The 12,416-nt window shown below is 35.8% G+C and overlaps 1 protein-coding gene across 4 annotated transcripts in view; it reads right to left on the reverse strand.

Annotated features, from left to right (window-relative positions):
* TP63 (tumor protein p63) overlaps positions 1–12,416 on the reverse strand; it is a gene marked incomplete at both ends in the record, with an annotated part of 220,788 nt that overhangs the window by 126,617 nt on the left and 81,755 nt on the right. For all 4 annotated transcript variants that reach the window (XM_082839095.1, XM_082839094.1, XM_082839100.1 and 1 more), the window contains 2 exons: positions 10,433–10,565; positions 11,328–11,456. In XM_082839095.1, coding sequence (XP_082695221.1) covers positions 10,433–10,565; positions 11,328–11,456 — 262 coding nt within the window. The remainder of the gene's footprint in view (positions 1–10,432; positions 10,566–11,327; positions 11,457–12,416) is intronic.

A 12,416-nucleotide genomic window follows, 5' to 3' on the forward strand; every position in this document is an offset into this window, starting at 1 on the left:
TGCATAACCAAAATTGATTTCCACTTTATAGGCACTTTTGCACAGTTGGTGTGAGCGTAAATTGGAAAAATATAAAAACTCATGAAAAGAAATTTGATAATATGTATCCATAACACTGGTGTTCATACATTTTACTTAATAATTATACTTCTAAGCAGCTAGCACAATAGGGTTCTGTATGTACACATTCTTCTTTAGGTTTGACATAAATACACTATTATGTATAAAATAGATAGCTAGTGGGAACCTGCTGTACAGCACAGGGAGCTCAGCTCAGCACTCTGTGATGACCTAGATGGGTGGGATTGGGCGGGGCGTCCAAGAGGCAGGGAATGTATGTGGCTGGTTCCCTTTGTTGTGCAGCAGAGGCTAACACAACACTGTAGAGCAATTATACACCAAAAAAAACACTATGAGTAGAAAAACAGATAAATAAATCATTACATACCTATGTAATACCTATGTAGTGATATATAATACAGTGATTAATGTTGTTTTGAAGATTAGTGAATAAGAGAAAAATGTTCACCATAGAATGAAAAGAAAAAGCAGGTTACAAAATTTATATACGACATGATCCAAATATGTCTTATAAAATCTATTTCTTTTAGGAAAACAACTGGAAAAAACCTAAAATTTTCATAATTATTATCATTAGGTAGGAATTCTATACACTTTTGATACTTACTTCTAAAATTCTTTTTAATAAGTGTGCATTGCTTTAATAATCAGAGCTATCTTTTAATTTGTATTTTATTATAAAATGTAATGCATATTCACCTATCTCACAAGAGTTGTTATGAAAATCAGCATAGGCAAGTAATAAAAAAGATAATTTTTAATTGACTGTATATTTATACACCAGGAACTCAGAATGAAAACAAATCAGGTAATGAAAAAAAAATTCACAGTTCTCAAGGTTGATGATAGATATTATGTCCATCCATACAAAAGAGGAAGGAGAGACTCAGAGAGATTATCAAGTTCACACAGCTAAAATTGGTAAAAACAGAATTCCAACTCTAGTATGTCTGACTATAAATCTCATGCTGTAATTCTAAAGTAAGTAATAAATTGTAAAGCCCTATATTAAATAGCAGGTAGTCAGTCATCAAAGTGAAAAAAAAAGTTGTTGATCAAATCTGCCTGCACTAAACTCTAGTGGTTTTCTGGAAGACCAGAAAAGGGGGAGGTGGAGATGGGAAGAAGCAAGACACTTGGAAAGGAGCAAGGGAATGTATAGAAGTAACAAAAGGAGGACAGTAGGGGTGGTGAGCGTGGCTCTGGAAGCCTAAAGGAGATCAAAGTAGGAAGTGAATAGAAGGAAAATGGAGAGCTTGATGTGAGCTCTTCATATTAGTGTCAGACTTAGAGTTGGGTAACATCGTGCGTTTCTGGTGCCTAAGAGACCAAGACACATAGAAAATTATTGCTACTTGTATGAAATAGCCTTTCCACTTTTTGAGCCAAGAGAAGACATGCAGGAAGGAAGATTTAGAATGTTTGCGTGACTCAGGTAGCAATGCTGTTACCCAGTCCCTTGCAACTTGACTGGAGTGACTTACCTAAAAACACTTTTTCCACAGAGTATGTGTCATATATATACATATATATACATAATTCTATAATGTTAGAAAATATCTAGATGTTCAAATTGAGTTATATGTGAGTCAATGTGTGTGCATGTGTGCACGTGTGTGTGCATGTGTGTGCATATGCGCGTGTGTGCATGCATGTGTGTGTGCACATGTGTGCATGTGCATGTGTGTGTGTAGAGACAGGGAGAGAGGAAAGAATGAGGGAGGCATGGAGGGAATGTTTATAACCTTTTGATCAATAAAAATTCAGCAAATTAAAGCTTTGACGTGGTTTATGGTCCTGCTTAGAAAATACAAGCATCTCTTTTTCTTTGAAAAAAATTCATTCTGATGAACAAAAGGATATTTGGAATTCCCTATTTTTTTCTGATAATATCCAGTCAGAACTGTAACTTTGTTACAAAGGAAGAACAATATCAATGATAAATATCATGTTCAATAAAACAGACTATTCTCTTGAGTTCTTTAAAATGCTTTTGAGGGTTGAAAGTAAAAATTTTACCACTGTCTGAGGTAGCATTCAATGTACATAGATGTAATATACATGACAACTAAAACATCATGGGAAGGGTTATAATATCAATATTGTGGTAAGTTTTCTGCATTCCGTTTGAAGTGGTAAAATATTAATTCTCAATAGACTGTGAAAAATTATGAATATTTCAGTCTCTAGAGCAATCACTAAAAACTGTTTAAAGAGATATAGCCAGAACCAAAATAGAACAATTAAAATCAAATGCTAAAAATAGGTCAAATAATCTAAATGGCAGCAAAAAAAGGGAAACAGAAGAACAAAGGACAAAATAAGCTAAAAAATAAATGTTAGGTCAAAAAACTCCATATCAATAATTACATTAAATGTAGATGATGTAAATAAACCAATTGAAAGAGATTGTCAGAATGGATAAAAAATGATACAACTATCTACTGTTTAGAAGAAACTCAGTTCAAATATAATGATAAATACAGGTTAAAAGTAAAAGGATAGAGAAAAAAATTTACCACGCAAACATTAATCAAAAGAAAGTTAAAATGGCTATATTAATATAAATAAATACAAAGTAGACTTCAGAGTAAAGCACACTACCAAGAATAAAGACAAATATTATACAATGATAGAAAGAAGATGTAACAAACTTAAATATGATGCACCTAAAAACAAAACTTTCAAAAACATGAAGCAATAACTGACAGATTTGAAAGGAGAGACAAATCCATAAGTAGAGTTGAAGACTTCAACACTCTTCTCTCAATAGAGAGAAGTAATTGAGTGCTAGTAATCAATAGAATTAGTAGACAGAAAATAAGCAAGAATATAGAAGAACTGCATAACATCATAAACCAACTGGATATAATCGACATTTATAGAACATTGCACCCAGCGAAAACAGAATACAGTCTTCTCAAGTGCCCATGGAACATTCACCAAAATAAATGATATTTTGTCTCATGAAGCAAAGCATAACAAATTAAAGAAATTGAAATTATGTTTTCTAATCATAATGAATTAAAGTAGAAGTCAGTAATGGAGAGATAACAAAATATCTAAGCACTTGGATACTAAGCAACATGCTTGTAAATACACATAGGTCAAAGAAAAAAATCTTAAGGGAAATGAGAAAATATTTTAAAGTGAACAAAAGTGAAAATGCAACATATCAAAATTTATGGGATGCAGCTAAAGCAGTGTTTAATGGAAATTTTATAAATACTAACATTAGAAGAGAAGAAAGATCTCAGCTCACTAATATAAACACTCAATTGAAACAACTTAAGAAAGAAGAGCAAAATAAACCCAAAGAAGCAGAAGAAAGGAAATAAAATAAGACCAGAAATAATGAAGATAAAACCAGAAAGACAATATAAAATCACTGTAAAATTCAAAAGCTGAACTGGTTCTTTGAAAGATCGATGCAACTGATAAATCTCTAGCAAGACCGACAGAGAAACAGAGGACACAAGTTACCAATATTAGAAATGAAACAGGAGGATATTACAGATCCCACAGACATTAAAAGGGTAATAAGGGACTACACCAAACAATTTGACATACATAAATTCAAAAACTTTGATAAATTTAACCAGTTCCCCCAAACCCACACTTTATGAAAACTTACCCAAGATTGAATAGATCATCTCAATAGTCCTGTAACTATTAAAGACACTAAATTTATAATTAAAGAACTCCCCAGAAAGAAATATTCAGGCCCAGATGGTTTCACTAGCCAAAGTCGACCAAACATTTAACAAGAAATAATATCAATTCTACATAATCTTTATCAGAATATAAAGGATGCCTCACATAAAGCACAAATACAGAAATCACACTGAGGTTCACGAACAATAGCATTGCCGAGATGAAAAAGACTACACATCATAATTACTAACACCATCTCTCAATGGTGGGCTTAACCTTCATTTGCTTTAAACTGTAGTTTCCTCTTTATCACAGTCCAGAAACTTTTTTTGACCATGCTGCACAGCATGTGGGATATTAGTTCTCTGACCAGGGATCGAACTCAAGACCCCAGCAGTGGAAGTGTGGAGTCTTAACCATTGCACCACCAGAGAAGTCTCCCAAAACTTTAAAGTCTATAGAATTCTATCTGGTCATATCATTTTGGATATTATAAACAATGCTGCAATGAAGCCTTCACTTCTGTATATGTTTGTGTGTGTGTGTTCGTACATATACTTATTTATATATTTTGGTTTTGTGGAAAAGACTTCTAAGAAGGGCACTTATAGACCAAAGGGTAAGTACATTTAACATTAAATAAACGAGAATGGGCAAACTGCCCACCAAATATACCAATTTATACTCCTACCAGAAGTAAAAAGGTTGACTGTTTCCCAACACTCTCACCAGTACTGGATATTATCAATAATTTAAATCTTTGCTGATCAAATAGATGATAAATAATCTTATTGTTTCAATTCACAATTTTTTATTATTAGAGAAGTTGAACATTTTATATATGTTAAACATCTGTGAATTACTTATACTCTTTGCCAAAGGGGGAGATTCATCTTTCTCTTATTATTTTATTTTATTATTTTTGGCTGGGCTGAGCAGTTTGCAGGATCATAGTTCCCTGACGAGGGATTGAACCCATGCCCCCTGCAGTGGAAACATGGAGTCCTAACCACTGGATTGCCAGGGAATTCCCAGTTTTTAAGTGTTTAGTTTATTTGGGCAATTAAACCTTTGTCATGCGTTATAATTTTTTAAATTTATATTCTGTTTTTCTTTTCTATATACATTTCCCCTTACCCAAAATTTTCAGTCTTATCTTTTAAAACTTGTGAGCTTCACGTTATAGTTTTTTAAATAAATTACTTTCATAATGGTTACCTAAACTTGAACTACTCTTTGCGTTCCTCTTTTTGATCAATTTGACTCATATTTCAAAGCCTAAATGAAAAGCACCTCCTCTGTGACATATTGCCAGTTTTACTCAGGCACAATAAAACATTTCTTTTTTATGTGCCTTAAAAAAATACATACATTTGAGTACTTTTCAAAAGTAATTTTATACACACTTGACTTTCTGCTATATTATGGTCTTCTCAAGGCTAGAGACCATGATGTGTTCATCTGTATCACAAAGAACATAGCATATAGGAAAGTAAATTCTAAAGAAATGCCTGTGGCTAGATCTCGTCTATACAGTCTACTTGAAATCTTATATAATCTTGGGTCATAGAAGATACAGGGTATTATGCTAGATGCTGTGACCTAAGTCTTTCCAAATACAAAAACACTGTTTTTTGGTATGTACAGGTGAAGACCCTTCATTTATAACTGGATGCTACAATAATAATTTACAAAAATGGATGGTTTTAGATAATTACCACGAAAATCCCTAGGGAAAAACCCAATTCAACTAAATAGGGCTTCCTTCAAAGTACAAAGAATAAAGAAATACAAAAGTAAGTGTTATATAGTTTCCATCCATCATACCAGGAAAACATTTAAGTGTTAATATCATCGTCCGCCTCTTAAGGACATGACAGGCATGCTTAGGCAGCTTATAAATAAGGCAAAGCTGAGATATAAAGTAATACATTAGACCACAGAATCAAGAAACAGTAAGGATCTTGGAAACATAGCCTAAATTGTAACATTTTTTGAGAAATCTTGTTCACCTCCATTTGCTAATCCAATGTAGTTTATTCTTCAGTGACACTAAAATCATCCTAATGGTGGGGGCACACACATTCCTTGCAATTCATACTCCCTGTGTTCATAATCAGAGCAAAACATTAGGACTCCACTTCATGGCTAGTTCTTAAGGTGAAGGTTGTTTCAAAAATCAATAAAAATGGGATGACATTCTCAATTTTAAGATTTTTGTCCTTAATAATCTGACAAGTCATTTCAAGTCCACAGATTCATATTTCTTGCATAGTGAAAGAATGCTTGGCAGGGATCCCAAATTTTTTTTATTATATGCAAGAGGAAGGTAATTTATGTGCAGAGATTTGGAACTATTTAGCTATTAACCTATACACAGAAAAGTGAAAATATGCTACCAAGTAATGGAAGAAAAGAGCCTCATACCAGTTGCAGCAGCTCTCAGTTTAGAAGGACTTAGGAATCTCAGAGGTTCCTAGTTCTTATTTTCCAAACCAGAACACCAGTTATTACACCCTGAGCTAGTCCACTGTTTTGCCATTCCTGTTGCTTAGGACTATCATTGTTATCTAGTCTCACCCATGTGGCCTCCTCACACGGACATCTATGAGGATGTTGGAATGGTCCTAAGACAAGGGAAAACCCAGGATTCATATAGAACTATACTTTAACAGCAATGTCTCAGTTCTATGGCAATGAAAACAGACCAGCCACAGACAGGCAAGTTTATTTTTTAAGTTCAGTCTCACTCCACTTGGACACTCCTTTCAATGCAGTTGTTCCCAAGTGATGTATTTTGTTTCCCCTACTGGCAAAACCCCATTTCATTTTGTTTTCCAGCTTTTCCTGAATCACTTCAATCCCTTGTTCCTTGCAAATATTTCTATCCTGCTCTTATTTCCTGATTTCTTGTTACCCTCAAACTGACATACAATTTCAAGTTCCAAGTTGCTAGTAAGTGATGGTAGAACTCTGTTCCATCATTCCTAGTTAGCAGTGGTGTCCTGTGCCTCTCCAGAGGAGGGAAAGGTGTGGTGACTCTCTCATGACGGAGGCACGGAGGTTTACCCACACAGATAAACCTCTGTGTTTTTCATAGAAAAAGAGGTACTCAAGAAGAAATAGAGGTCAAGTTCCTCTCAAATACAATACCTTAGAGAAAGATTGAGAAGAGAAAAGATTGTGCCCAGTAAGGTGGACAAAATACTGACACTGCTGCTGACTACACATGTCATCCTAGAAAAGTTTTTTAACCCCCTTTTTAAATTTATTAATTTATAAAAAAAGGATAATAATTGCTACCTCACAAAGTTCTGGGAAAGATTAAATAAAATATCAGACGTGTTAATCAACATCCAATAATGAAGCCTAAGAAAGCCGTAGCTTCGAAAATTTGTAATTCAGACATCCAAGAGGAAAGTTTAGATCAATTTCAAATTGAATACTCTCAGTTCCAATCAGGCCACTGCTCTTATGAGCATAAGTAAAAATCAATTCCAAAAGAATCAACATCAAGTGTATATATTCATAGCTGATGCTCAGGAAAAAATTTTGAATACCTATGAATAATCGTCTTAAATATTTCTTAAATAATAATAACCTAAAAAACCACAAGGCAGTGCATTCTTAGCTAACCAAGATACTTATCACAAGAGCAATTATATCTATGAATTTTCTTGGCTTTCTCTACATTCTTACCCTCTTCTAAGATCATTGTATAACTTAGCTGACGCTTTCTCAGATACTCCACTAGGTTTTCTCCAAAGATTCCTTTAGCTATTTTGTAAAAGCACCAAAATGAACTTTAAATGACTGAAGTTTTAGAACTCAAATGGCAAATCAGGGTACTTTCAAGCAGAACCGGGGAAACAATGGAGGTAAAGAAAAAGCATAACACTTTTTATACTGACCCACTATAATCAAAAGGGAAGGAATACACGAGGAGGACAGGACAGGAAGTTTTGCTGCTGTGAATGTTGAAGCAGAGAATGGTCCCCTGACTGGTGATATTCTAGAGCTGTGCTACCCAATAAACTACCAACTAGCCACATGAAACAATGTAAATTTAAATTAACTAAAGTTACAGTTAAGTCCCTCATTTGCACTAGCCACATTTCAGATGTCCAAAGGAGCCATGTGGCTAGTGGCTACTGTGTTGAACAATAGGAATATAGGCCATTTCCACTGTTGAAAAAAAAATTCTTTTGAATAGGACTGTTTTAAAGAGAACATTTTGACTTTTTAGACAAGTCTCATTTCTTATGACTTCAAATTCCTGGACTTCCTTGGTGGTCCAGTGGTTAAGACTTTGTGTTCCCAATACAGGGGGTCTGGGTTCAGTCCCTGGTCAGGGAACTAAGATCCCACATACCACAACTAAGCCCGTGCACTGCAACTACTGAGCCCATGTGTTCTAGAGCCCATGTGCCACAACTAGAAAAGCCTGTTAGCCACAACGAAGAGCCCGCAAGCTGCAACGAAGACCCAGTGCAGCCAAAATAAATAAATAAATAAAAAATTAATTAATTTAAAAGAATTCCTGAGGTCCTACTATGGGCCAAACATGGTAACAAATACTGGGCATGACAAAATATGGTCCCTGTCCCCTTTAGAGACAGAGAAAGAAACAACTATAATATTGTGACATAAGTAATATGATTAAAAATATACCTAGGTTTCTTCAGAGGAATAGTCTCTAATTTAGACTGGTAGAGAACAGTGATATGGAATCTTTTTCTAGAGAAGGTAAGGCAAGCTTGGTGTTGAGGGATGGATAGGGATTGGCTAGATAGGAGAAAAAAAATGAGATGTTCTCAAGGAGAAAATGTCTAATAAAACAAAGAAGAAACAACATGGAACATTAAGAAACCACATGTTTCAGTATGTGAAAAGATAATAAGAAGAAGAACTGTAAATAAAAAGTCTTGATTCTGCATTTTAAACTAAATAACTTGGTTTGCTTTTATGAGAAACAGAAAATCCCTGCTTGGAAAGAATATAAAAAGATAGGTAGCACCAGCCTAGGAAAACCTGTTAGCTTAGGAGGTGATATTATTAAATGAATTGGGGATATCTTAATTTCTAAGTCACTGTCAAATCAGAATTTATATATTTATAAATATTTATATTTAATTATCACACATTCCAAGGCCTTGCATTACCTGCCCCTTGGATTTATCTGTCAGTTTCCTTCTACTAGCTCAAGGATAATTGAGACTTGTATCCATATTAAGATGGAAGGGGCCAATGAAGAAATGTATTTTTCACTTATCAATTTGGGGACAAAATATCAGTGTATTTGAAAAGTTGCAATTTCTATTTTTGGTTGTTTCCTGTCCTCTTCCCCCACTTCCCCTTCTCCCAGTATTAAAAAGTACAATCTATATTAAAGAGTATATAGTGAGAATTCCAGGAAAATCTTACATCAGACCAGAGAGGCAAGGCACACCAAAACATCTTTCATCTGTACCATCTTTCAAATAAAGTAATTTGGTGACCACCCCCTCCCCCCACAAAAGAAAGTCATACCACTTTATAAAGTGCTCTCTTTAATCACATCAGCAGACACTCTATGACACCCCACCCTCTTTCTAGCTCCTTTCGTTTCCATTTTTCTACAAATTTTTGTTTTTTTATAGAAAACGCAGGAGGGCTTGTGTGGTGAATGAATGATTAAAAAAAAGAAAAGAAAACCCACCGGTTAGCATGATGGACTGCACAAATACAAGATATTTCATCTAAACGCCTCAGAAAAATGTTTTACTATCCTTAACCCGTACACTCCTTAGCTGCCTGGCATGTAAGATTTTGCCACTTTATAGAGGAAAAACTGAGGTCTAAGGTCATGAGGGACTCAGTGGTAAAGCCAGAAAAAGAGCCTATTTTATATATTAGTTAGCTTCTTTCCTCTTACTCCATTACTTGAATCTGTGTGTTTGCGTACAATTTACCTCATCCCCTGTCATTAAAGAAGGATAATTCTATGAGAGAGTCAGTTTGCCATAGTGGAAAGTACTTTGTATACAATTCAGATCTTGGCTTTGGTTCTGACTGTCTCCACCCACTGTAAAACATTGGGCTGGCACCATCTGCTCTAAGTTGGGATAGACATGAAGAGCAATTTAGATAAGAATGAAAGGAGGGCTTCCCTGGTGGCGCAGTGGTTGAGGATCTGCCTGCCGATGCAGGGGACACGGGTTCGAGCCCTGGTCTGGGAAGATCCCACATGCCGCGGAGCAACTAGGCTCGTGAGCCACAACTACTGAGCCTGCGCGTCTGGAGCCTGTGCTCCGCAACAAGAGAGGCCACGATAGTGAGAGGCCCGTGCACCGCAATGAAGAGTGGTCCCCGCTTGCCACAACTGGAGAAAGCCCTCGCACAGAAACAAAGACCCAACACAGCCAAAAATAAATAAATAAACCAATGAACCGACATTAAAAAAAAAAAAAAAAGAATGCAAGGAATTATCTCCAACCCCCTTCCCCATACCAGTGGAAACGTATGCATCATGAAAAGTTGAAGCAGACCCAGATCCCACAGCTCCTAATTATTTTTCTGCTAACCACGTTGACTAGCTTTCCAATGGCCTTGCCCATACAGAGCCACCTGCCTTTTCATATGCCATGAAAGAGACAGGTATAACAGAGATGTGGATCGCATGGCCCACAGATTTAAAGGGGAAGCCCATGCCACTCACCCACATGGGGTCACTGAGGTCTGAGTCCTGCATGCGAATACAGTCCATGCTAATCTCGATCTTGTTTGTTGCACCATTTTCTGATGGTTCATCCACAAAGTTCAAGTCAATGGGCTGAACTGAACAGATGGGCCTACCATAAAGGAAAACAAAAATGTGTTAAGTGTGGAAAGGGACTAAAACACACTCATTCAGTTGGTAACAATGAGCTCTATTTGCTTTAAAGTTGGCAAGGCTTGTTGATTGGAGTCAAAAACCCTAGGATTGAATCCTGGCTCAACCAATTACCAGATGTGAAATCTCTGGCATTCCAAATCTAAGCCCTATTTGTAAAATGGGAGTCATGATCCTTGCCCTCATCAAAGAACTGCTAGGTGGAACACAGAATAGAAGGAAAGTATCAGGGATATACCCTAACCTTGTGGGTCCCCAATGCTCTGATATTGTTTCATCTTTCCCTTAAGTTACTCACATCTCCAAACCTGATCTTAAGAAGGAGATCTTTTCCTAGCAAGGCATATAGACCAACAAAATTTAGTGTTTTACTTTCTCAGAGGGTATTTGCAACGTAACAGTAAATGAGAGTCTTTAAGCCAAAGGAACAAATTTGAGTATCAGAGTCATTGGGGAAGTTATTTTGGGTTAGGTAGGAGAGGCTTCTGATCCTCCAAAATTATACCACCTTAGAACAATTATGATCTTTTGGTGCTGGAAATTGAATAAATCTCCACTGAATTTTGAGCACAGAGATACTATTGCAGGGAATATTTTTTTTCCCAACAACATTAACTGATTTTTATTGATTCTAGAAACATGCCCTAGTAAGCAATACTTCGACCATCCACAGTTACCTGTTTATAATAGTTCAACAGTTTTTTGCTTATCTGATACTTACTGTTCCAGAAAATCCCAGATGTGCTGGAAAACCTCTGGACTGAGGAATTCACTTGTCTGTGTGCTCTGGGACATAGTGGATCGGTAATAACTTTCTTTCCAAGAGAAATGGGCTGGGGTTTCTACGAACCTTAAAAGGACAAAAATGAAACTAGGATTATAGTTTCTGTACTTAGGATACTGGATATTAAAATTAAAGTATAGTCAATCAAAAAAATCAAGTGAATCTTCAAAATCATGCAGGGATACACAGCAAAATACAAGTTACACGACCAGTGTTTCTTTAGGCAGTGGCAAGGATCCCATTTTGCCATAAAATCAGGCAATCAAGTCTTCTATCAAAGCTCTTCATTCTTAAATAATAATGTTGCTACGCTCTGCACCTCCACTATCCATCTACGTTCTGCCGATTTCAAAAAGAAAATAAACATTCCCTCATTAAGTCTGACAGCGAGTCTGACCTATTATTAAATCCGTTTCATAAATGTCTCAACTGATTATCTGCCCATTCAGCCTCCAGCAGGTAAAAAGTAAAATCAGAAAATGAGAATGAGCTCAGAAAACTTAAATTTCACCCTCAGATACAGAAGAGATATAATGTATATAAACTTAGTTTGTAAACTGTAAAAGGGTTGTGTAGATAATGGTGTTGTTACCACTATTAACAATATTAATGTGTGAATAATAACAAAAAACAAGATAAAAAAAAATTTTCACCCTCAGCATAATCACCCCCCTCATAACTACCATCTTAGCATCAGGCCCAGGGACAATAAACTCAAACCTCTTGATCCAGTTTTTTTTTAATCACCTGTTGCGTATCTTAATGTGTGTGGGGGTGGTTTTTAACCGGAGTATAGAATTCCACGTCAGACCAAGGGATAAGCGAACATCTGAGTAGATTGCAAATGAAAGTATTTCTGTTTGTTTCATTTTGTTGTAGGATCCTCAAGTTTGCCTTTACTTAAAATAAAAAATTAACCTTACTCCCTATACATGTGAAAGAAAACACGAGCTTTCTCAGGAGATGCCTTCTCCAAATCTGCATTTTATGTGCGTATCTCATCTTAGTATGTGATTCATTGTGATT

The sequence above is a fragment of the Leucopleurus acutus genome, assembly GCF_964270905.1.
Source record: "Leucopleurus acutus genome assembly, chromosome: 5".
NCBI lineage: Eukaryota > Metazoa > Chordata > Mammalia > Artiodactyla > Delphinidae > Leucopleurus > Leucopleurus acutus.